The sequence below is a fragment of the Ranitomeya imitator genome, chromosome 5, assembly GCF_032444005.1.
Source record: "Ranitomeya imitator isolate aRanImi1 chromosome 5, aRanImi1.pri, whole genome shotgun sequence".
Taxonomy (NCBI): domain Eukaryota; kingdom Metazoa; phylum Chordata; class Amphibia; order Anura; family Dendrobatidae; genus Ranitomeya; species Ranitomeya imitator.
Window position 1 is genome coordinate 263,724,480 of NC_091286.1, and position 26,985 is coordinate 263,751,464.

The 26,985-nt window shown below is 47.5% G+C and overlaps 1 protein-coding gene across 1 annotated transcript in view; it reads right to left on the reverse strand.

The window, feature by feature from the left end:
- The window catches only part of HSF2 (heat shock transcription factor 2), a 77,618-nt gene that overhangs the window by 24,690 nt on the left and 25,943 nt on the right, over positions 1-26,985 (reverse strand). The window contains exons 5-10 of the mRNA XM_069726135.1: positions 25,208-25,283; positions 14,109-14,170; positions 13,945-14,029; positions 12,775-12,902; positions 12,408-12,662; positions 9,043-9,148 (exon numbers count right to left, since the gene is read on the reverse strand). Of these exons, the coding sequence (XP_069582236.1) occupies positions 9,043-9,148; positions 12,408-12,662; positions 12,775-12,902; positions 13,945-14,029; positions 14,109-14,170; positions 25,208-25,283 (712 nt within the window). The remainder of the gene's footprint in view (positions 1-9,042; positions 9,149-12,407; positions 12,663-12,774; positions 12,903-13,944; positions 14,030-14,108; positions 14,171-25,207; positions 25,284-26,985) is intronic.

The following is a 26,985-nucleotide window of genomic DNA, read 5'->3' on the forward strand; positions in this document are numbered from 1 at the left end:
GAGACGGACAGAAATTTTTTCCATGTTTTCCCATATATTCTAGTAGTGATGGGTTTTCTACTTTTTAACAACGTGGTGACTAAGTTATCTGAGAAACCCCTTTCTTTTAATAGTCCCCGTTCAAAAACCAGGCTGTCAAATGTAAGTTCGATTCCTGTGGGTGGAAGATCGGCCCTTGATGTAGAAGGTCTGGTATATTCGGCAGGACCCATGGGTCCGAGACCGAAAGCATTCTCAGCCAGGAGAACCACGTCCTTTTTGGCCAGAACGGGGCTATGAGGATCATTTTCGCTTTGTCCTCTCTGACTTTCCGAATGACTGCCGGGATCAGAATAGTTGGAGGAAAGGCATAAGTCAATTTTTGAGTCCACGGAATCATAAAGGCATCTAGAGCCTGTGGATTCCCTACCGGGTTCAGTGAGCAGAATTTGTTCACCTTTTTGTTTTTGTAATTGGCGAATAGATCTATTGTCTGTGCTCCCCACATTTTTGTGATCTGATCGTAGATGGATTGGTTTAGGGACCACTCGCCTTGTTTTAACAGCGATCGACTCAGGTAATCTGCTCTCTCGTTGTTTGAACCCTGAATGTGTAGCGCAGAGAGGGATAGTAGATTTCCTTCCGCAAGGTTGAAAATTTTGGCTGAAGAACTCATGAGTGCCTGAGACCTTGTTCCTCCCTGGTGGTTTATATACGCTACAGTCACTTTGTTGTCCGAAAAGATTCGGACATGGTGTCCTTGAATATAGGTCAGAAAAGAAAGAAGAGCCTGAAGCACTACCCAAAGTTCTTTTTGGTTTGAGGATGCTGATAGTTCCTGAACTGACCAGGTTCCCTGAGCCACTCTGTCCCCCATGTGAGCCCCCCACCCTGTGGGACTCGCATCGGTTGTTATTACCCGGGATATTTGTGTCACCCAAGGAACTCCCTTTGATAAGTTTTGGCTTTCTGCCCACCAACGAAGGGAATGAATAACTGAGGAATTCAGGGTGATTCGACTTTCCAAGTTGTCTTTTAGTATTGACTGCCATTCGAGTACGTGCCACTGAAGTTCTCTTGTGTGGAACTGTGCGAAGGGTATCGCTGGTAGGCATGAGGACAGAGAGCCTAGTAGCGACATTGCTCTCCTTAGAGTCATGGAAGGATGGTGAAAAGTTTGCGCTACCATGGCTAATATATTGTCTTTTTTGGGGTTTGGAAGTCGGCATTCTTGGACTCGGGAGTCTAATGTCAGACCTAGGAACTCCTGTACTTGACAGGGTTCCAACTTTGATTTTTTTAAGTTTATGAGCCACCCCAAGTCCGTCAAGATAGTCATTACCCGGTCCCTCTGTTCTTTGCAACTTTGGGCCGAGTTGCTTATGATGAGAAAGTCGTCTAGGTAAGGGACTATTAATATATTTTGTTCCCTTATGTGGGCCATCATTTCCGCTATTACCTTCGTGAATATTCGAGGAGCTATAGAGATTCCGAACGGAAGAGCTCTGTACTGAAAAAATCTTAATTGTCCTTTTATGGGAACTGCCAATCTCAGGAATTTTTGAGACTGATTGTGGATGGGCACGTGATAATATGCATCGGTTAGGTCTATCACGACCATGTAGCAATTCGGAAACAGGATTTTTATGGTGGATTTTATGGTTTCCATTTTGAATTTGTAATTTTTTACGTATTAGTTCAGGTTTTTTAGATTTATAATGGTCCGAAAGGACCCATCGGGTTTTGGTACTAAAAAAAGAGGGGAGAAAAACCCTTCTCCTACTTCCTGAGGAGGGATTTCTTGAATCACAGATTTTTGCAGTAGGGAAATAATTTCTCTCTCTAAAGCTGCTTGTTCTGCCACTGAAGATCTGATTTTCGTTTCTATGTACTTCCGGGGAGGAAAAGAAATAAAATCTATTTTTAGACCGTACTGTATGATGTTTAGAATCCAGGTGTTGTTGGATATTTTCTTCCAGGCGGGAAGGAATGATGTGAGTCTTCCCCCTACCGTAGGCACAATGTCATTTGGAGGGTTTTTTGTCGCGAGAGGTGTTGCCAAAGAGGTAACCTCTATCCCTTCTCCTGCCTTCTTCCCATTTATTCTGCTCCCTGGGGGGGTCTGCGACGGAAAAATCTCCGATTCCAAAAGGACTGCCTGAATGGGACTGGGCCCAAATTTGGAAACCCCTTCTTTTTGTCTCCTGCTTTTTGGAGGATGTCATCCAGGGTCTCTCCAAACAGAAAATTTCCTTCACACGGAATAGAACATAGCTTTAGCTTTGTCTGGAGATCCCCAGGCCAGCTTTTGAGCCATAAGGTTCTTCTGGCTGCGTTGGAGAGAGCAGCGGCCTTAGATGTTAACCGTACGGAGTCTGCCGAGGAGTCCGCCAGGAATGCTGCTGCTGCTCTAATTGCAGGGATAGAATCCAGTAATTTATTCCTGGGTAGCCCGTCTCTAATTTGACTCTCTAATTGATCAATCCACACCATCAGAGATCTGGAGGTGCAGGTAGCCGCAACAGTAGGCCTCAAGCTACCCCCAGCCGATTCCCATGCCCCTTTAAGAAATGTGTCTGCTTTCTTATCTAAAGGGTCTCTGAGGGTACCCATGTCCTCGAACGGGAGCGCAAATTTTTTCGAGGCTTTTGCCACCGCTACATCCAACTTTGGTGCCTTATCCCAGGAAGTGGATGCGTCATCTTCGAAGGGATACTTCCTTTTAAGCGAGGGCACCGAAGAGTTTCTCCTATCTGGTTTTTCCCCATTCTTTTTTAATTAGGGATTGGACATTGGGATTTAGAGGAAAGGTTTTCCGTTTTTTTTGTCCCAAGCCACCAAACATTACGTCTTGGTCTGTTTTGTCAGGTGTAGGCTCCTCCACCCCCATAGTAGCCCTAACGGCTCTCACTAAGGCATCCACTTCCTCGAGTGGAAAACAATGTCGGCCTGAATCTTCCTCGGAGGAGGATAGGGAGGAGTCAGAATCGTCAGAATCTGCGTCTTCAGATGAGGATCGGACAGAGTGGGATTGTACTGTTTCCTTTACTTTATCTTTTCCTTTTTTGGAGGAAGATACAGCATTCTGAACCTCAGATCTAATAATATTTTTTAGCTCGGATGCAAAGTCGGGAGTCTCCTCACATAGCACACGCTGGATACATGATTTACAAAGCTTTTTGTCCCAGGCTACTGGTAAAGCTTTGTCACAGATGGGGCAGGATTTGTTTTTCCTTTTCTCCAAATTCTTCTTTCCCTATTAAGGGAGAAGAGGGAGCCCTATTATAATATATACATTCACGAAGATCAACTCACCATTCGGACGTGCAGGCAGGTACCGGTTCTGGAGGGGGCCCTGGGTCTGGAATGGAAGGTTCCCGAGGAGGTGAATTAGTCTTCGCAGCAGATCTGCTGCGCTGTGTAGAACGGCTGCTAGACCCACTCCTAGCGCTTTTAGGGTCTGTCTTCTTATGGTGCTGCTGCCTCGGCTGCAGCTCCTGTGGATCGCTGTCTTCCATGATTTACAGGGAGATGGTGCGACAACTATGTGTGCACCATCTCCCTATTTGTATTTGGCGCCACCTCCGGCGTTCCCCGCACTTCCGGTCCTGCGTCACGTCCTCCAGGGAGAAGAGAAGCTACCGCGCATGCGAGCTCCGGGTGATCCAGCGCCCCTTCCTCTCATCAGAATCGGCGGCGTTCTCCCTCCGCTCACCCTGAAGAACCCCTCGGTTCCAGCGGTGGCGGCTTCGGGAGCCGGACAAGCCGCGGCAGGAGCCTCCTCGCTGCCGGAACTCGACCGCCCGGTCCATCGGTCTTCATAACAGGTACCACCGGAAAGAGGTTCCCTGTTCAGGGACAGGAAACCAACTGATGCGAGGGAGAGGTACCGCCCTTTTATCTGTAGGTTTCCTGTCCCTGAAGGGCGGATCCCCTCTCTCCGTAGTGCTGTCATGGGAGACCGAGAAAGAGGGCAATAAACCACAATGTGTGTAGAATAATCTATCCTAGAATTCCCTTGTAAATACCCTGCCTGCCAGTGGAGGTTGGCACCCTAATTTTCTGCAGTATGGCGCCCCCACTCATCAGCGGCATCCCTTGAAGACCCCGTAGAGCAAACAAAATCCCATAAACTAATATAGTTGGGTGTGGAAAAATCGATATAGACCAAGTGAGAGAAACTTCACAAAGGGGGTGAAATCTAATTAATTAGGTCACCACACCAGCTAAATATCCTATATCAATGTGGACCAATTATAGTATCCGCCCAAATTCAATAATAAAAAAAACAACGGAATACACTTGATGTAAATTAAAAGACTTTATTCTGGCTGTGTGTTTATTTACAATATAACTAAAGGATTAGTAATGGATAGGTGTCTTATAGACACTTCTCCATTACTAATCTATAGGCTTGATGTCACCAGACAATACAAAGGTCACATCAACCCCACAAATATGAACCCCACTTGCCACCGCTACAGAGCAAGTGGGAAGAGCCGGGCATAATAGATGTGACTTTTCTGGGCAGCTGCAGGCAGCTATTTTTAGGCTGGGGAAGGGGGTAATATCCATGGCCCCTTACCATCCTGAGAATACCAGCCTCCAGCGGTCAGCTTTAGCAGGGCTGGTTGTCCAAAAAGGGAGGAGGTCACTCTTTTTTTTTTTTAACTTATTTAAATCATTAAAAAAAAAAAAACACTATTCTTGATAACCAGCTTTGCCAACACTGCAGCTGTCAGTTTTGCCTGGTTGGTTATCAAAAATACAGGGAAACCACACTGGATTTTTCTTTTTTTCTCTCTATTTATAGCACAAATATGTAGTATATAAGGGGCGCTCACTGTATCAATGCAAAGCGGTGCTCTGAAGGAAAAGATCACGTAAACTTAAAGCAAGAACCTTCGGCACTCAAATAAGAACAATTTATTGTTCAATTTTTAAAAACGAAAAAAAAAAAAAGAGGCAAAACGTCCACCAAATACAAAGAAATAAGCAAAACGTTGGTATGCACAGATATACTTCAGCCGCGACGTTTTGGCAACAAAATGGCTTTTTCAAGCCAAATCTGTTTAGGGAGATATTGCGGAGTGGAAACCACCATGGCTGTGAAGCCTGTGAGAATAGTGCGCTACAGCGCGGCAGTGGACGGCTGGGGACCTTCTGCGGGCGTCACATGTGGGATTGCACTTTTTTTTTGCAATTTCACAGCACTTGGAATTATTTTCCCTGTTTCCAGTACATGATATGGTAAAACCAATGGTGCTGTTCAAAAGTACAACTCGGCACGCAAAAAACAAGCCCTCACATGGCCATATTGACGGAAAAATGAAAGTTATGGCTCTAGGAAGAAAGGGAATGAAATACGAAAACGAAAAACCGAAAACAGCTCTGGGGGGGTAAAGCTCCGTTTGAGGCCAAGACTGCCTGCCGTGAACAGGTGATTAAAACAGTAGGAGATGCAAAACCTGCATTCACATAGAGACCAACGACAAGATCCAAATCCCCAACACAGCAGGACTATAAGATCCCCGGAACATTCACATGATCCTTTTCCAATGTGGTATATTTAATTCTGTGCACTATATGTCAGGTCAGAGGCTGAGAGCAAGGATGAGGTCTCATCGCCATACAATTACAGACAAAAAATTTTTTATCTGTGGCCAACCATTTCTGTGGTCCAGGACACAACATAGACAATATGAAAGTTGTCATTTTGAAAGGCAATTTCAAATTACAGAAACATCGCAGGGTCTGGGAACACAAATTCACTACCATCTTTAATTGATTCTTTTCACACAGGAGTCAATTGGACTCAGGAGCATTTATGGCCCACTACCAAATCGGAGCAATATCCTCCAAACACAATAAAGGCACCACCAGCCCTTTGATCCCACATGCATATGGGGTCCATGAAATTTTCACACCACTTATCTAATTTTACCTAATTAAGGATTCTTGCTTTAAGCTCAGTGTTTGTTTAAATGCCCATGTATCACACCTTGCCTGTGCTCTTTACTGCATATACTGTATTTTTTGCTTTGTAAGACGCACTTTCCCCCCCCCCCCCCAAACTTGGGGGGAAAATGGGGGTGCGTCTTAGGGTACCGTCACACAGTGGCATTTTGATCGCTACAACAGCACGATCCGTGACGCTCCAGCATCGTAACAATATCGCTCCAGCGTCGTAGACTGCTGTCACACTTTGCAATGTACGACGCTGGAGCGATAATTTCATGACGTATGTGCGATGTAGAAGCCGTTGGTTACTATGCGCACATCGTATACAATATCGTGCACACCTTTGTTACACCATGCGATCATGCCGCCACAGCGGGACACTAGACGACGAAAGAAAGTTTCAAACGATCTGCTACGACGTACGATTCTCAGCGGGGTCCCTGATCGCAGGAGCGTGTCAGACACAGCGAGATCGCTGGAACATCACGGATATATCGCTGGAACGTCACAAATCGTGCCGTCGTAGCGATCAAAATGCCACTGTGTGACAGTACCCTTAGAAAGCGAACATGCCTTACCGGGGGGTCCAGGTGCCCGGCGGTTGCTGCAGGTGTCTCCGGTGCCCAGCGGTGATGCGTGGGTGTCCGGCGCTGCGCAGAGCTCTGCCGACATTTTGCAACAGGCCAGAGCCTCGGCACTTCCAGGGTTCCACGTGCGCTGGTCTCCGGGAATATGGCCGGAGGCGGCGCATGCGCTGATGGTGATCTTGGGATAAAGATCTTGAGAGAGGAGATTTCAGCGGGCACCAGGAGACACACGGCAGCAGCACAAGAACCTCGCAGCAGCACGTCACACATCAGAGCCTCCACTCATCCCTGCCTGCGGCCTGGAGCATCACCCCCACTCCTGCCTCCTCCTGCAGCCACCACCCCCGGTAAGCAATAAGATGCAGGTGATTATAAGAAGCACCACCAGTTTATTAAAAAATATTTTTTTCTAATTTTTCTCAAAATTTGGGGTGCGTCTTATAATCCGAAAAATACGGTAATTGGGTTTCCTCAAATACCTTGTTATATCAGCTTGATGAAGAAACATAAGCAGTCTCAAAAGCTTGCTTTGTAACATCATTGACTATATTTTGTTAGCCATGAAAGGGTATCACACCCACAAGATTCCCATTTTGTTTCGATATTTAGGCTGTGTGCACATGTTGCAGAATTGCTGCGGAAATTTCCACGGCAATTCCGCCACTCCTGCCGCGGGTATATCTCATGCGGAATTGGCATGCGTACTCCCGCTAAACACTAGCGTTTTGCAAGTGTAATTAGCTTGCTGAATGCTAGCGTTTTCCAAGCGATCTGTAGCATCGCTTGAAAAACTGATTGACAGGTTGGTCACACTTGTCAAACAGTGTTTGACAAGTGTGACCAACTTTTTACTATTGATGCTGCCTTTGCAGCATCAATACTAAAAAGACAGAACGTTAAAAATAATAAAAAAAAATCATGATATTCTCACCTTCCGGCGTCCCCGAAAGTCTTCCCGCTCCACGCGATGCTCTGGTCCCAATAATGCATTCTGGCAATGACCTCAGATGACATCATTTTCGCAATGCATTATTGGGAACAGAAGCATCGCGAGGAGGATATGGCTGTTGGGGACGCCGGAAGGTGAGAATATCATGATTTTTTATTTTTTAAACAATGATATGGTACCCAGGGCCTGCAGGAGAGTCTCCTCTCCTCCACCCTGGGTACCAACCGCACATGATCAGCTTACTTCTCGCATGGTGCGCATAGCCACATGCGGAAAGTAAGCTGATCAATGCATTCCAATGTGTGAACATGCTGCGTTTTTTTCCGGAATGTGATTACGCCGCGGAAAAAAAAAAACGCAACATGTGCACAAAAATTGCGGATTGCATTCTAATAAATAGGATGCTTAATATATGCATTTTTTTTGTGATTTTATTGCGTTTTTATAGCGAAAAAAATGCGATAAATCCTGAACGTGTGCACACAGCCTTACTGTGGTCTCCGGATGAGATTCCTAACACCTTAGGTAGCCAGCCAGTTGCCATTATCCAGATAGAAATATTGGGTTCTGAATCAATTCGATATGCATGAGATATACATTTTTAGTGTCATAGGGCCAGCAGAACCCCTTTCAATTGAATAACGGCTTGGTAGAGGGAGCTACACTTGTCATATTTGTGGGTCTAAGCAACTGTAATATTATGAAAAAAAATATGACAAGGTCTAATGCCAGAAACCTTCAGAGACTTAGACTTAGTTGACAATTTCATAAAATCCTGAAGGGCTGAGAACATCCCACAAGATCTTGTGCCAAGATCTCCATCTGCGCATGCGCCGCCCCCCAGCCATATTCCCGGAGTCCAGTCCACTGCATAGGAAACCATGTCACTAAGGGGGCTCTGGGCTTTCACAAGATGTCAGCCGGACACCCGCAGCGCCGGACACCCGCAGTGCTGCACCGCACTGCACATCCGAACACCCCCTCATCCCAGCCTGCGGCCTGTAGCAACACTCCACTCTTGCCTCCTCCAGCAGCAACCCCGCTTCACCGCAGCCACCACCCCCGGTAAGCAATAAGATGCATGGATTATAAGAAGCAACACCAATTTGTTAAAAAAAAAAAATTCCTATAATAAGAATAATCTTTATTTTTATATAGCGCTAACATATTCCGCAGCGCTTTACAGTTTGCACACATTATCATCACTGTCCCCGATAGGGAATCTAGATTGTGAGCCCCATCAGTATGTCTTTCCTATTTTTCTCCTCAAAAGTTGGCGTGAGTCTTACAATCTGGTGCATCTTAAAATCCGCAAAATCTGGTAGTTTACAGAAGCCATAGTTAGGTTTTTGACACTGCTCCATCAGAAAAATAGCAACGTTTTAACAGCCAGAAACTAAACTCCGAGTCCCCTCCACACATGTGCACCCGAGTGCTGACGTACATGTGCATTATTTTGTGTTAAGGGGTTAAAGACATTTTATTTATATTGCCCCCAAGAATGTTCTGTATTCTGGGCTTATAATAAAATCGCACAGTCTAAGAAATATGCAAAAGCGTTCATACATCTACCAGCAGTTCTCGGTCTATGCTGAACTGTCGTCCTGATAGCAGCGCTTTGAAGTCATCTAATGTGCAGTCGATGCTGTCTAGATAATCGATCAGTTCCACTCTGGAAAAAGAGAAAATAGCTTAAAGGTGTGTACATGTAACAGCATCTTATTAATTAGAAGCCTTGTGAAAGCAACTGACCCTATAACCTTGGATCATTAGGAGCTGCAGCGTTTCTGTACATCACTTTGCTTTCAGACCTCAGTTATAAACGGAGTCGAACACAACATGTTGCATCTTGTTGCGGTCGGTGCAGTGTCAAAACGACGCATGCGGAGGCATCCACATACATCCACATGGCCTGCGTACCCAATGTTAAAGATAGGGTTCGCAGGACACATGCACACATAGGCGGAGCTGAAGGAAGAGGTGCGGCAGTGGGCAGGGCTTCACGGAGGAAGGAGGCTGCCTCCTCCTTTCCGCTAGTGTGAAATTAGCCTAAGCACTATAGCTTGCCGAATAAGCGGGGACCCGAAGAAATTAGCTCAACTCTACACTCCAATAGGCCAATAAAATGACTTATGTTGTCAAATTAAAAGTTAATCGATTCCTGTGTAGTACTTGTTAAAATAACCATTCTAAAGTGTGCTGTATAATTCTACTGTTAGAATCTGTGCACAGATTGCTTATTATTCGGTATACTGAGCATAGCACTCCAGGGTACTATCATTTGTGGGCAGTTATAGGACCTGTAAAATTTTTACCATGCGGCACTTGTCCCCCACCCCATTTCACCGCAACAGAGGCGTCATCAGGAGTTGGGACAGTGGATCGAATCCCTTGACTCCTTTGGGAAGTAGCAATGACAGAAAAACGACTGGCACATCCAAACTAGTGTGAATAGGTACATACCAGGAGCAGCTATCTCCATATACAAAAAAAGGTTGCACTCTATCATGCCAAAATATGTCGAATATCAAATACATGAAATATGAATAGCAAAGTGGCTTTCTGAACATTAGTAAAGATATTTATGAGATGCTTTGCACAGAATTTGGCCACCTTGACGATGGTTGATGGGCTCACACTATTTGGTCAAATTCTGTGCAAAGCGTCTCAAATATTTTTCCTAATGTTCAAAAAGCCATTTTGCTATTCATATTTCATGTATTTCATATTCAACATCCTTTGGCACGATAGAGTGCAACCTTTTTTTGTATATGGAGGTAGTTGCTCCTGGTATGCACCTATTCACACTAGTTTGGATGTGCCAGTCGTTTTTCTGTCATTTCTATGTTAGCTTACTGACTGAGCACTCCTCCCTTCACCATGTGGTTTTTAATTACATCTAATCACACTTGGTTCTGGCCAACCCATATATGTAGGCTCTACTGAGAGGTGTCCACATTCACCCATGCATACAGACATTAGCCTTAGGTAAGTGTTCACATTTGGACAGGGAGGTCAGGGACCCATCAGACTAATGAGACCACCTTGACAATGGTTGATGGCCTCACACTATTTGGCCAAATTCTGTGCAAAGCGTCTCAAATATTTTTCCTAATGTTCAAAAAGCCATTTTGCTATTCATATTTCATGTATTTCATATTCGACATGCTTTTGGCACGATAGAGTGCAACCTTTGGGAAGTAGGGGATGAAAGGATTAATACAATAGCAGTTAGTATAGCTAGGGAACTGTAGGGAATTTTTAATGCAAGTATATTCGAAAATGGCTTAGTCTATAATAGAAAATACATAGGAATTTACAATAAAGTTTACTTCGACTTCAGAACACCACTAAGTTTTATTGGCCTGTTAGAGAGGGGTCATTTCTAGTGGGGCTTTGCACCCTAGTCCTTTTGCATGCTTTTAGACCTCAGACAATGAAAATTGGGGAAAATGGGGACCTCTATTCTAGCCATTAAGAGTATAAAGACAGGTAGAGGGCCAGGGCAACATCGGAAAAAAGCAACAAGAGAAAAATAAGGCCATATTAACCCCTTAACCATTTTTGGTTTAGCATTTTCATTTTTTGCTTCCCTTCTTCCCAAAGCCGTAACGTTTTTATTCTTTGGTAAAAATGGCCATGTGAGGGCTTATTTTTTGTGGGACGAGTTGTACTTTTGAACAATACCATTGGTTTTACCATATCTTGTTCTGTAAAACAGGTAAAAGAATCCAAGTGCGGTGAAATTGCAAAGAAAGTTCAATTTTTTAATTTCACAATTTTTGTTTGGCTTTTTAACTAGGTTCACTAAATGCTAAAACTGACCTGCCATTATGATTATCCAGGTCATTACAAGTTCATAGACACCAAAGATGTCTAGGTTGTTTTGTATCTAAGTGGTGAAAAAAACATTCCAAAGTTTGTAAAAAAAAAATAAATAAAAATATTGCACAATTTTCCGATACCCGTAATGTCTCCATTTGACATGAGCTCGGGTTGGGTGAGGGCTTATTACTTGTACGCCGAGCTGACGTTTTGATACCATTTCGTTGCAGATAAGTTCTTTTGGTCACCTGTTATTGCATTTTAATGCACTGTTGCGGCGACCAAAAAAAAAAGATTAATTCTGGCATTTTGACTTTTTTCTTGTTACGCCGTTTAGCGATTGGGTTAATTTTTTTTTATACTAATAGATCGGGCGATTCTGAAGCGGTGATACCAAATATGTGTATTTTTAATTTTTATTGTTTTGTTTTTAATGGGTCAAAAGGGGGGTGATTTGAACTTTTATATATTTTATTTAATATTTTTAAACTTTTTTTTTCTTTTTTAACTTTTGGCATGCTTCAATAGTTTCCTTGGGAGACTAAAAGCTGTCATAACCTGATCGCCTCTGCTACATACAAGCGAAGATCAGACCGCCTGTATGTAATAGAATTGCTGACTTGCTATAAGCACCGACAACCGGGCGGCGCTCATAGCAATCCGGCAGTGACAACCATAGAGGTCTGCTGGAGACCTCGAGTTGTCATACCAACCCATCAGCAACCCGTAGTCATATAACATAGGCGCCGATGGGTGGGATTTCTGGTGCGCTTGCCAGAAGCACGTGGTAAATGCCGCTGTCAGTTTGACAGCGGCATTTAATGAGTTAACAGCCGAGGGTGGAATGCGATTTCACCCGCACCTATTAGAGGCACATGTCAGCTGTTCAAATCAGGTGACATGTGCCGGAAAAGAAGTGGGCTCTGGCTTTGAGCAAACATCAAAGGAAGAGTGTGACATTGGTGTATTATTACGCCTAATGTCGGAAAGGGGTTAAAAGGAAAAAAAAAACAGGAGTAAAAAAAAGTCAAATAAGAAATCAAGCTATTGGACGCTTTGACAACACTACAGTGACTAACAGATCTATGAGGATTGGGAACACTTACTTTCCAAGAAGATTGATATTTTGGGAAATGACACCACTTTCATTAAGAATAGAATCCATAATGGTGAAGGGGTCTTCTGCGCTAAGTGAAGACTGGTTATTCAGCTGCAGAGGACCAGACATCAAGGGGCTTGAAATGTCCTCATGGACTGGGCTCAACGGCCCAATTAGATGTGAGCTGTGGTCTGGAACAACTGGGACCTCTTCATCTTCGCTGTCATCCTCCACTATTACAACTTCATGTGAAAGGTTACAGCTAGTAGGAACAAAAAGGATTCAGATTTTATTTTATTTTTTTTATCTGCCATTAGTCCTTGAACTCTGGATAGCAACAACAATGCTACAATTCCAAATATAAGAGGTCTTACTTTAATGTTTCAGGAGAAGGACTGTCTGAATTTTCAGGGGCGGTGGAGGATTCCTCTTGTTCTTCCATGTTGTCTGTTATGTCATAAATTACTATATCATCAGAAATCTCTTCTGTTCTATGTGGGACCTACAAAAATGAAGAAACGTTCAAAATTACAGGATTATTATTTCTGTCTCTGGGTCTTTCGTCAAGTCTTTGCTGTCGGTCACTGGGGTCTGACATTTTCTCTTTAGGTCTGAGGTACTGCCCTAAATCATAGGGATAACTTGCTTCTTGCTCCTTTTGCAAGTCCCTTTACCAAGCTCACTACCGATTGATGTCGCCCCTCACTCTCACTGCTGTCTGGATTAGTTGTATGCCATAAAAGCTATGGAGGAGTACAGAACGAGTAAGTGTACCATCATGGCGGGGTCTGCGTTTCCTTCCTAGGATCTCTAGGAGCGTGGAGGTAGCCATAGGGCAGCAGAGAATAGGAGGGGGAACATCAGACACACAGCGAGTCAGAAGCTTGGTCAGGGGGATGGGTAGCCTAAAGAGCAAGAAGCAAATCAAGCTCACTGATCTGTGCTGTAAAGACCAAGAATGGAGGTTGAGCATGCAGAAGCATAATTAGTGATATGACACGAGGTCCCACTGTAGTTGTAAAGTCACATGAAGTGCCATAAACGGACACACAGAGGGCTAGGAGCCTTTAGTTTGTGACAGAATGTGGCTTGAAACAGATTTTTAATCCCTCTTTGTACCCCTTTAATGACATGTTAAACTTTATTCTCTGAATCTGTAAAATGATGGCAGCAAATTTATATTTTTATGCTTTGCTACTTTACATGATTAAAACAATTTATTTTTTTTTACTCTGGCCAATACTGTATACCAAGTCTGTATTGTTTTTGAGGGGGGCAGAAAGGAAAATTTTTAATGGAGAAAGGCGTTTAAATCTCCTATACATTTTGTAAGTCATTTATTTTTATGTTTTTTACTGGCCTGTTTGACTAGAAAGTAATAACTCTGTACATACGGTAAGTCTATTACACCTGTCAGAGCAACACGTGAAGACAGTAACACTGCCTGGATGTCTTGTATGGCGAGGTTAGAAGAGGAATTCTCAGATTGGCTAGATCGACTACATGAAATGCGGCTGTGAACTTCTAAACTGTAAGATACTTACGTGGCGGTTGTCCGCTCCAGTTTCTTTCACCATTGTCTGTAGAATAGTGGCTTTAGGGGAACTTTTTGTGTTCAGAAGTAGCGGCCTTCAGAGTAGGAATAGAAAATATTAGTATCTGCTTGTTTCTTAGGGCCTAGAATAGACAATGAACAAAATGTTCTTACTGTTTCCTCTTCAGACTCACTAGTCGGTTATTCTGCACCAAGGTCACAATGAACTGTACGATCTGAAAACAAAGACAGAGGGAGAAAAACATGAGTCTCACGGCAAACGGCTAAAAACAGGACTAGTCCAGCCTGATCTACCTTCTGTACTAGGTGTGTAGTGACAGGAGCCCAGGAAGAGAACAAATCAAAAACAATGGCACAATAGATGTGGCTACACTGCCATACAGCGAGTGTGGCCTAATATCCAATCATGGAGTTGCGGACTCAATCCTAGGATGTTAAAGGGAACCTGTCACACCCAAAATAGAGGGTAAGCCCACCAGCATCAAGGGTTTTTCTCCTTCGCCTCATTTGGGGACACAGGACTGTGGGTGTATGCTTCTGCCGCCAGGAGGCTGACACTAAGTAAACGTGAAAAAAAAGTTAGCTCCTCCTCCATCGTATACACTCTGACACTGGCTACCAGAGACTCCAGTTTATGCTTAGTGTCTCAAGGAGGCACACCTCTGAGTCCTGTTCCTTTGGACTCCTTTTTTCAACATTATGAATTGAAGGGGCGACGGATCCTTTTGAGGGTCCGATCTCCCCAAAACCATCAACGGGCAAGCACGTGTGATTCCATATCCACGTTCCCTTTCCTGCTACGTGGGATTCTGCACCGGACTTGGCCCTGACCACCCTAAGGTATTTAGACCCTGGGCTGTACAGGTGCCCCCAGACGTCCGTGCTTCCCCCCGGATTTCTACACCCCTGCTCTGCTGCGGTGATAGATGGGGTGGTGGACGGTCCCTCTCCTTATCCTAGATAATGGAAATAGGGCTCCTGCACCGTCTTTTTTGCCTCCCTCCTCGCTCTGCTGGCATCTAACATAGGGGGGCATGACAGGGCGCCTTAGGTTTTACCTTTATGCTGCTGGCATCTTGCGACGGCAGGGGCTCTCCAGTGCTGGAGGGGGATCCGTCGCCTGCGAGTGGTTGTGCTGCGGCGCTGCAGCGCTGCTTTCCCCTTTTCTTTCTTTCGGGGGCCGTTTCTGTGGCGCCGTGGTGGGGTCTCTGTATGCGGCCGGCGCTGCAGTGCCGCCGGTGCTGCGTTGCGGCCGGCGTCGCGGCGCTACGGTGCTTCTGGCGCCGCGGTGCTATGGTGCGGTGGCGCTACGTGCGGCTAGTGCCGCACTATTATCTCCAGGTGCGGGCCAGGTCTCCAGATTTCATGGGGACATCTTCGGGCAGCACAGGGCCCGGGCTTCCGCCCTGCAGACCGCGCCGTTAGGCTCCTCCCCTTCCGGCGCGTCCACTTCCGGTCCCACCCTTCCTCTCTCGGGGGGAAAAAATTGAGGTCCCGGCTTTAGGCCTACTACAGGCCGCAGCGCTGTTTGGCGGTCCCTCCCCCTGACATCGGCTCTAGGGGCTCTGAAGAAGATAAAAGCAACTTCCTTTTGCTCCGCAGCGTGCGTCTGGATCTGTCACTACAGCCTTGGGGACACAGGACTGAAGTAAGTGCTTCTCCCTCCGGCTGAAGCAGTATTTTTTTGTCCCAGTCTCTGGCCCTGGGTATAGCATTTACGGATCGCTATGTCTAGAAGAGTTAAGTCTCACACGGTTCTTTTTACCGGTTGTGTAGATTGTCGTGCCCCATTCCCGCACGCCCAGAGTAATCGCCGCTGCGAGGCCTGTGAGTCTGAACGCGCCCAGGAGCCCCCCCCCCCCCCCTGCCAGCCCCCCAGTAATCCCTCCGGCTCCTGCCCCTCAAGATTCTGGGGCAGCTCAGCCGGAATGGGTCACGTCTTTGTCGCAATCGATGGCGTCCCTTACTGAAGCAATCAAATCCCTTCAGACCCCGGCAGTTAGGGCCAGCAGTTCATCTGTCTCGGAGAGGGCCTCGGGGTCTCAGGAGCCTCCGGCCTGCAGGGGCCGCGATCGCGCTAGACAGACGCGTGGAAAGCGGATTCGCACTGCGTCTCCCAGACCCTCAGGTGCTTCCGCATCCTGGAGCTCTGTATCTCGTTCTCCTTCCCCTGCAGAGAGCGGGGAAGTTGAGACAGACTATGAGTCTGAAGGGTCCCTTAATTTTAAGAATCCTGGTTTTCAGGAGTCAGTAGATAGCCTCATTGAGGCTGTCAATCAGTCCCTGGGAATAGAGGACGAGCTCGCCTCGTCCTCGGATCATAAGGTCTCGTTTAAGCGGGCAAAACGGGCCCATAGGGTATTCTCCTCTCATCCGGAATTTGAGGACCTGATTCGCCGTGGCGGGCTGACGCTACCTCTAAAAAAATCGCTTACTACTCTACCGTATCAGTGTGGTCGCCTGTTCGGTGAAAAACTGGATCAGCTGATTTCGGATTCCACAGGAGGGAAGAGTAAGTTTCTTCCTCAGCTGAGGATTAGACAGCCTTTTCGCCGCCATTTTCAAGCTCGTTTCAGACCCTTTCGCAATGCTAGATGGGCTCCAGCATCGAGTTCTGCTGCGCAGGGTCGACCCAATCAGGACCGGGACGTTCGGTTTCCCTATTCGGCCAACCAGGGGGGGAAGAATGCGTTCCCAGTCTACTAGATCCAGAGGATCTAGGACTCAAAGGTTTTCGGCTAAGTGACTGGAGGTCTCCTCGGGGTTCCTCCAACAGAGTAGGCGGACGTCTACTTTTGTTTCACCAGGTCTGGCTTCAGGTAATCCACGACCGGTGGGTGGGGGAGCTCGTATCTTCAGGTTACAGGATAGAGCTGGTCCGTCTTCCTCCTCCCTGGTTCTTCCCATCCCGTCTTCCCAAGTCCGAGTCTCTCCGACAAGACCTGTACAACTCCATAGAGACCCTTCGTCTCAGTGGAGTAATTTCTCCTGTTCCAAGGGAGGAAAGGTTTCGGGGCTTTTATTCCAATCTTTTTGTAGTCCCCAAAAAGGACGGAACAGTCAGGCCTATTCTAGATCTAAAACTTTTAAACAGGTTTGTCCGCGTTCGTCACTTTCGGATGGAATCCCTCAGGTCTGTCATCGCCTCGCTAGAAAAGGGAGAGTTTTTGGCCTCAATAGACATTCAGGACGCCTATCTACATATTTCCATCTATCCACCTCAAAGATTTCTCCGGTTTGCCTTAAACGATCAGCACTTCCAGTTCACGGCTCTACCCTTCGGGCTGGCCTCCGCCCCCAGGGTGTTCACAAAAGTCATGGCAACTGTAGTGTCCATTTTGCACTCCCGGGGCATAGTTGTCCTGCCTTATCTAGACGATCTACTGATCAAAGGGGCGACTTTTCAATCTTGCAGGGAAAATGTCGGCATCACTCTGGACACCCTTTCTCGTCTAGGTTGGCTAATAAATTTAAGGAAGTCATCCCTTCAACCATCTCGGAGAATCTCTTTTTTAGGCATGATCTTCGACACCTCTCAAGCCCTTTCAATTCTCCCCCAGGACAAGGTCCTCGCCCTTCGGCAGGAAGTGTGGAAGCTTCAACAACCGTACTCTCATACAATCCGGTCTTGCATGAGGGTGTTAGGAAAGATGGTTGCAACTATAGAGGCAGTTCCTTTTGCGCAGCTTCATCTTCGTCCTCTCCAACAAACTATCCTGGCAGTGTGGAACAGAAATCCTCTCTCCCTCAACCACAGATTCTGGTTGTCTCTCCAGGTCAGGCAATCCCTTTCTTGGTGGCTAAACAGCTCATCACTCCTCAGGGGGAAGCCCTTTCCCCCAACCAATTGGCTTGTGGTCTCAACAGATGCCAGCCTCCGGGGTTGAGGAGCAGTGTTCTTCCATCTCACAGCTCAGGGGCTCTGGTCCCTTCAGGAATCAGCCCTCCCCATCAATCTCTTAGAGATCCGAGCAGTTCGGCTAGCCTTGCGACATTTCCACCATCTTCTGGCGGGTCGCCCTGTCCGAATTCAATCGGACAACGCCACAGCTGTGGCCTATATAAATCACCAGGGGGGCACTCGCAGCAAGGCAGCCATGCAGGAAGTAAAACAGATTCTGTTCTGGGCAGAGAGAAATCACTCTGATTTCGGCAGTCCACATTCCGGGCGAAGAGAACTGGGCGGCAGATTTCCTAAGCCGTCAGGGTCTAGCTTCCTGGGAATGGTCTCTCCATCCCGAGGTTTTTCTGCAGATATGCCATCGTTGGGGGACGCCAGACGTGGATCTAATGGCATCCAAGGGCAATGCCAAGGTGCCCAGATTTGTCTCTCGGTACCGAGATCCTCAGGCTATCGCGGTAGATGCGCTAGTACTGTCTTGGAACCAATTTCTCTTCCCTTATCTGTTCCCACCTCTGGCTCTGCTCCCGAGAGTAATCAAGAAAATCAAGGCAGAGAGTACCGGCTATTCTGATCGCTCCGGATTGGCCTCGTCGGACCTGGTATGCTGACCTGGTGCAGCTTCTCGCCGGGGTTCCATGGCGGCTCCCCGATCGGCCAGATCTTCTTTCGCAAGGGCCGATCTACCACCAGAACTCAGGGGTCCTACGTTTGACGGCCTGGCCGTTGAATCTTGGGTGTTAACTCGGGCTGGATTCTCCCAAGAGGTAGCAGATACTATGATCAGTGCACGTAAGACTGTTTCGGCCAGAATCTACCATCACACTTGGAAAGTTTTCCTTTCTTGGTGTAGAGAGCACGGGCTGCCCCCTCTGCGGTTTTCCATCCCCAACATTTTAGCCTTTCTTCAAACAGGCCTGGATTCCGGGCTTGCGCCAAGTACTCTTAAACGGCAGATCTCGGCCTTATCTGTCTTTTTTCAGCGCAGGATTGCTACTAATCTTCAGGTCAAAACTTTTTTCCAGGGTGTCGCTCATAAGGTCCCTCCTTATAAGACTCCCTTGGATCCTTGGGACCTTAATTTGGTCTTAAGGGCTTTACAGGACGCTCCTTTTGAGCCTCTTCAGGATATTTCCATGACTCTCCTTTCCTGGAAAGTTGTATTTTTATTGGCCATAACCTCCATAAGGCAGGTATCAGAGCTGGCAGCCCTCTCCTGTCGTTCTCCCTTTCTTCGTTTTCATCAGGACAAGGTACTGCTCAGACCAGCACCGTCTTTTTTGCCGAAGGTTGTTTCCTCATTTCACATCAATGAGGATATTGTTCTGCCCTCTTTTTGTCCTGCGCCCACGCACCGTGTAGAAAAAGCTCTCCATACGTTGGATCTGGTGAGGGCACTGAGGAGGTACGTCTCCCGAACGGCTCCTTTTTGCCAGACAGATGCTCTGTTTGTCCTTCCGCAGGGTCGCAGGAAGGGATGCGCGGCTTCAAAATCTACCCTGGCCAGGTGGATAAGGGCGACCATTCAGGAGGCTTATCGCTCCATGGGCATGACTGTTCCGGCCGGAATCAAGGCTCATTCGACTAGAGCGGTGGGGGCTTCCTGGGCCATTCGGCACCAGGCCTCAGCAGAACAGGTTTGCAAGACTGCGACCTGGTCTAGTCTGCATACGTTTGTCAAACATTATAATGTCCATTCCCAGACCTCTGCAGATGCAAGTCTGGGTAGAAGGATTCTTCATGCGGCAGTGGCGCACTTATAGACAACCATCATCTGGATGTCTTTTACTGGTGAGTTATTTTTCCCACCCAGGGACTGCTTTAGGACATCCCACAGTCCTGTGTCCCCCAATGAGGCGAAGGAGAAATAGGGATTTTTGTGTTACTCACCGTAAAATCCTTTTCTCCGAGACGCTCATTGGGGGACACAGCTCCCTCCCTGGTAGCCTTATGGCTGCTTTGGTTATATCTGATTACGTTAGTCAGTAGGATCTTTTCTAGACATAAGTTTTCTGTATTTATGCTGTTATATTATTTTTTGTGTTTTGTTCTCCTACTGCTTTTGCACCAAACTGGAGTCTCTGGTAGCCAGTATCAGGGTGTATACGATGGAGGAGGAGCTAACTTTTTTTTCACGTTTACTTAGTGTCAGCCTCCTGGCGGCAGAAGCATACACCCACAGTCCTGTGTCCCCCAATGAGCGTCTCGGAGAAAAGGATTTTACGGTGAGTAACACAAAAATCCCTATATCTACAGCATTCTGGAATGCTGTAATAAAGTCACTGGAGGGTGCTTTAAAAACGATGTCCACTACTAGGACAACCCCCTTCTTGATCTAAGGGTATGTGCACACGATGCAGATTTAGTGCTGAATTGGTGCAGAACTGCTGCAGATTTTTCTGCTGCAGAAACGCTGCAGAACTGCACTGTGATTTAGGCTATGTTCACACATTGCGGTTTTTACCGCGGAACCGCGGCGATTTTGCAGCAGTTTCCAAAGTGTTTAACATGTAAACCCTATGGAAAGCGCAAACCGCTGTGCACATGCTGCGGGAAAAACCGCGCGGGAACGCAGCGGTTTACAACCCGCAGCATGTCACTTCTTTGTGCAGAATCGCAGCGATTCTGCACCCATAGAAATGCATTGATCCGCTTACTTCCTGCATGGGGCTGTGCACACCATGCGGGAAGTAAGCGGACCCGCAGCGGTAAAAACCGCAAAGTGTGAACCCAGCCTAACAGTACAATGTAAATTAATGTGAAAAAAAAAAAAGCTGTGCACACGGTGCAGAAAAATCTGCGCAGAAACGCTGCAGATTTCAAAGAAGTGTATGTCACTTCTTTTGTGCAGTTCTGCAGCGTTTCTGCAGCAGATTTTTCTGCACCATGTGCACAGCTTTTTTTTTTTTTCACATTGTACTGCACAGAAACTGCACATGCAGATTTAGTGCAGAAAATTCTGCACCACATTTCCTATGTGTGCACATAGCCTAAGGCTGTGTGCACACGATGCAGATTTGGTGCAGAATTTTCTGCATAAAATCTGCACTAAATCTGCATCTCCTGGCAGAATCCGCAGGTGCGTTTTTGATGCGTTTTTTGTGCACAAATCTGCACAAAAAACGCATAAAAAACGCACCAAAAACGCACCTGTGGATTTCTGTTATGGAGGGGTGCAGAAACGCTGCAGAACTGCACAAAAGAAGTGACAAGCACTTCTTTGAAATCTGCAGCGTTTCTGCGCAGATTTTTCTGCACCATGTGCACAGCTTATTTTTTCCACATTGATTTAACATTGTACTGTAAATCACAGTGCAGTTCTGCAGCGTTTCTGCTGCAGAAAAATCTGCTGCAGTTCTGCACTAAATCTGCATCGTGTGCACATACCCTAAATGTTTGGCCCTGACAAAATAAAAAATAAATAAACAAAAAAGGTTCCAAGGGACCAAGGTCAGGAGGCCGCTCACACTGCTGTCCCCTATGGGTGCCGAGGTAAAAGTACTCTGCTCACACTGCAGTCCACTATAGGTACCAAGGTCAGGAGGCCGCTCACACTGCTGTCCCCTATGGGTGCCGAGGTAAAAGGACACTGCTCACACTGCTGTCCACTATAGGTACCAAGGTCAGGAGGCCGCTCACACTGCTGGCCTCCTCTTGCCTCGGCACCCATAGGGGACAATCACACTGCTGTATGCTATAGGTACCAAGGTCAGGAGGCCGCTCACACTGCTTTCCCCCTATGGGTGCCGAGGTAAGAGGAGGCCAATCACACTGCTGTTCCCCTATGGGTGCCGAGGTAAGAGGAGGCCGCTCACACTGCTGTCCCCTATGGGTGCCGAGGTAAGAGGAGGCCGCGCGCACTGCTGTCCGTTATGGGTACTGAGGTAAGAGGAGGCCAATCACACTGCTGTCCCCCTATGGGTGCCGAGGTAAGAGGAGGCCAATCACACTGCTGTCCCACTATGGGTGCCGAGGTAAGAGGAGACCGCTCACACTGCTGTCTCCTATAGGTGCCGAGGTAAGAGGAGGCCGCTCGCACTGCTGTCCATTATGGGTACTGAGGTAAGAGGAGGCCGCTCGCACTGCTGTCCATTATGGGTACTGAGGTAAGAGGAAGCCACTCACACTGCTGTACGCTATGGGTGCCAAGGTGAGAGGAAGCCACTCGCACTGCTGTACGCTATGGGTGCCAAGGTGAGAGGAGGCCACTCACACTGCTGTACGCTATGGGTGCCAAGGTGAGAGGAAGCCACTCGCACTGCTGTACGCTATGGGTGCCGAGGTGAGAGGAGGCCACTCACACTGCTGTACGCTATGGGTGCCAAGGTGAGAGGAAGCCACTCACACTGCTGTACGCTATGGGTGCCAAGGTGAGAGGAGGCCAATCACACTGCTGTCCGCTATGGGTGCCGAGGTAAAAGGAGGCCAATCACACTGCTGTCTCCTATAGGTGCCGAGGTAAGAGGAGGCCGCTCACACTGCTGTCCATTATGGGTAGTGAGGTAAGAGGAGGCCGCTCGCACTGCTGTCCGTTATGGGTACTGAGGTAAGAGGAGACCGCTCACACTGCTGTCCCCTATAGGTGCCGAGGTAAGAGGAGGCCGCTCGCACTGCTGTCCATTATGGGTACTGAGGTAAGAGGAGGCCGCTCGCACTGCTGTCCGTTATGGGTACTGAGGTAAGAGGAGACCGCTCACACTGCTGTCCGCTATGGGTGTCAAATTGTGATGAGCGAATGAGCTCTGATAACACGTCATCCAAGCATGCTTGGGTGTTGTCCAAGTATCTTGGGTGTGCTCAAGTGTTACGATCGAGCCCCTGTGGCTGCATGTTTTGTGGCAGTAGACAGCTGCAACACATGCGGGCATTACCTAACAAACCGGCAATTGCTGCATGTGTTGCGACTGTCTATTGCCGCAAATCATGTAGGCGCAGGGGCTCAAACATATTACCTGAGAACACCCAAGATACTTGGTTAACACCCAAGCACGCGTGGATAACACTATTGCCGAAGTAGGAGGAAGCCACTCACACTGCTGTACGCTATGGGTGCCAAGGTGAGAGGAAGCCACTCGCACTGCTGTACGCTATGGGTGCCAAGGTGAGAGGAGGCCACTCACACTGCTGTACGCTATGGGTGCCAAGGTGAGAGGAAGCCACTCGCACTGCTGTACGCTATGGGTGCCGAGGTGAGAGGAGGCCACTCACACTGCTGTACGCTATGGGTGCTGAGGTGAGAGGAAGCCACTCACACTGCTGTAGGCTATGGGTGCCAAGGTGAGAGGAAGCCACTCACACTGCTGTACGCTATGGGTGCCAAAGTGAGAGGAGGCCACTCACACTGCTGTACGCTATGGGTGCCAAGGTGAGAGGAAGCCACTCACATTGCTGTACGCTATGGGTGCCAAGGTGAGAGGAAGCCACACACACTGCTGTACGCTATGGGTGCCAAGGTGAGAGGAAGCCACTCACACTGCTGTACGCCATGGGTGCCAAGGTGAGAGGAAGCCACTCACACTGCTGTAGGCTATGGGTGCCGAGGTGAGAGAGGAAGCCACTCACACTGCTGTAGGCTATGGGTGCCAATGTGAGAGGAAGCCACTCACACTGCTGTACGCTATGGGTGCCGAGGTGAGAGGAGGCCACTCACACTGCTGTACGCTATGGGTGCCAAGGTGAGAGGAAGCCACTCACACTGCTGTACGCTATGGGTGCCAAGGTGAGAGGAGGCCACTCACACTGCTGTACGCTATGGGTGCCAAGGTGAGAGGAAGCCACACACACTGCTGTACGCTATGGGTGCCAAGGTGAGAGGAAGCCACTCACACTGCTGTACGCCATGGGTGCCAAGGTGAGAGGAAGCCACTCACACTGCTGTAGGCTATGGGTGCCGAGGTGAGAGAGGAAGCCACTCACACTGCTGTAGGCTATGGGTGCCAATGTGAGAGGAAGCCACTCACACTGCTGTACGCTATGGGTGCCGAGGTGAGAGGAGGCCACTCACACTGCTGTACGCCATGGGTGCCAAGGTGAGAGGAGGCCACTCACACTGCTGTACGCTATGGGTGCCGAGGTGAGAGAGGAAGCCACTCACACTGCTGTAGGCTATGGGTGCCAAGGTGAGAGGAAGCCACTCACACTGCTGTACGCTATGGGTGCCGAGGTGAGAGGAGGCCACTCACACTGCTGTACGCTATGGGTGCCAAAGTGACAGGAGGCCACTCACACTGCTGTACGCTATGGGTGCCAAGGTGAGAGGAAGCCACTCACAGTGCTGTAGGCTATGGGTGCCAAGGTGAGAGGAAGCCACTCACACTGCTGTAGGCTATGGGTGCCAAGGTGAGAGGAAGCCTCTCACACTGCTGTACGCTATTGGTGCCGAGGTGAGAGGAGGCCACTCACACTGCTGTACGCTATGGGTGCCAAAGTGAGAGGAAGCCACTCACACTGCTGTAGGCTATGGGTGCCAAGGTGAGAGGAGGCCACTCACACTGCTGTACGCTATTGGTGCCGAGGTGAGAGGAGGCCACTCACACTGCTGTACGCTATGGGTGCCAAAGTGAGAGGAAGCCACTCACACTGCTGTACGCTATGGGTGCCGAGGTGAGAGGAGGCCACTCACACTGCTGTACGCTATGGGTGCCAAAGTGAGAGGAGGCCACTCACACTGCTGTACGCTATGGGTGCCAAAGTGAGAGGAGGCCACTCACTGCTGTACGCTATGGGTGCCAAAGTGAGAGGAGGCCACTCACACTGCTGTACGCTATGGGTGCCGAGATGAGAGGAGGCCACTCACACTGCTGTACGCTATGGGTGCCGAGGTGAGAGGAGGCCACTCATACTGCTGAACGCTATGGGTGCCGAGGTGAGAGGAGGCCACTCACACTGCTGTACGCTATGGGTGCCGAGGTGAGAGGAGGCCACTCACACTGCTGTACGCTATGGGTGCCGAGGTGAGAGGAGACCACTCACACTGCTGTACGCTATGGGTGCCGAGGTGAGAGGAGGCCACTCACACTGCTGTACATAGCATGGGTGCCAAGGTGAAAGGAGGCCACTCACTTGTGTGTGCCATCTTTCTGAATAACAATACAATTATCACAAGGTCACAGGAGCAGAGATTCCTACTGCACATGCTCTCAGACTCCTAAATATTCTAGGACAGGTCTCCCCATCAGTGTAACAGGACAGTGGCCATTTTAATTCTTTAGTGATCACCTCTACACAAAATTAATATGATTTACTAATTAAACGTATTTAGATATTTATAGATGACATTTCCTTTAGCTTTTGTTTTGTTTTTTCTTGGAGAACCCCATGAGACAAGTATGGAAATAAAAGTAAGCCTTACCTTTCTAATAACTTGCTGCTGTTGAGAGTGTTTTGCACGAAGTTCTGAAATTTCTCTCCATAGTGCTTCATTTTCCCTGCACAGAAGATACACCGATATGAGCACGCCAGACGACTTCAACATTGCCAACTGGTAATCACAGCCACTCCAGTAATATTCCCAAGGAACATTAAAATGGTCGCATAAAGACACATTATTATGCAGCCACTTAGAATATTCAGCTGCTCTTACAACGTAGGCCTCTGATGCTAATAAGCTGAATAAGATTATTAAGAAGGCAAGTTCTGCTGTGGGCTGCAATCTGGACTCTTTTGGGGAGGTAGTGGAGAAAAGAACTCTGAGAAAGTGTATGACAATTATGAACAATAATGCACATCCACTATATGAGCTATTCATGAGACAGAAGAGCACCTTCAGCAACCGGCTAATACTTCTGAGGTGTAAGAAGGAAAAATATAGGAAATCGTTTGTGCCAACTGCCATGGGAATGTACAACAATAACATTAGGGTTAAACCACCAAGGTGAATGTCTACTTATTTCTCTACATTTCAGTTCACTCGTTGTGTATGTCCTATTCTAATGTATAATGTTCTTCTGTCAACAAACTGTCATGTCAACTATGTAATTCCTTTATGATTTTTATGATTTAAGTTGTGCTGCTGTGATACCATAATTTCCCACGGGATCAATAAAGTGTATCGTATCGTATCGTATCGTATCGTATAAACGGGACAAGTCCACAAACTGCATATTGCACTAAACATAAAAAGGGGACAGTCCATGACAAACAGTGAAGCCCCAAAAGGTTATATTTCTGCAATAATGGCCACCGCATCCACGTATAAACCAGGTACATAAAGGAATTTTGTCATGCAGGTACAAGCTCTGTTGCCTCAGTGAGTATAAATTAAGCGAACATTGTTAGCTGCTTCCACTTCTAGCATTTAGCTCTATTTCTCCTGGTACAAGCAGCCAAGAAGAATGAACGATCTTGCGAGGAAGAACGCACAGGAGTGATCTATATACAGCTACCACCACCAGGGGGCATCAGAAGGCACATACATTAGACGGAACTACTCAAGGACATCTATATGAAGGGCTTGTGAGAACAAGGGGACGATTAGGGGAATGGGGAGGAGTACTGCCATGCTCACACGTTTAAGGTTAGAATGCATTTGGCCCTTAAATTCTACAGTGAAATCGCCAAAACTTGTGGCAGCATGTGATCATACCCGACCAACAGACTGTCACCATGCAGCAGGTAATGAATGAATAGGATATCATGACTTTACGCTTTAGCATTAAACATAATAAAAACCCAGAATTGCAAGTTCATGAAAGAACAGAAATGAAGAGGATGAGCAATAACTTTCACATCCCCTGTTGGATTTATAGGCTTTCATTAAGGAGGTTGTCCAATATGACTGGGTCACGCCCGGGTGATGCAAGGTATTCTGGAACTTGATGTGACATCAGGGGATGTCAGCGGTGGCTTAAGCCGGGATCACATAATGACGAGTGAGCAGTCAGCGATGGCGCCACTTACAGGTACAGATGGCAACAAAAGCCATTTCCAAAAATACTTCTTTACAAGGTTTAAATCGATGGGGGCACGCCAGAATGTAGTGGACAACCCCTTTAAACATGCGCTTTCACCCAAGGTCACCTATCAGAACAAGTCTACAAAGCTGCCCCGCCAAACAATGAGAAAACTGAACTGTTTTAGCACAAAAACAACCAACCTCAGTGCTAAATGAAGGTGGAAAACTTAAAGGGA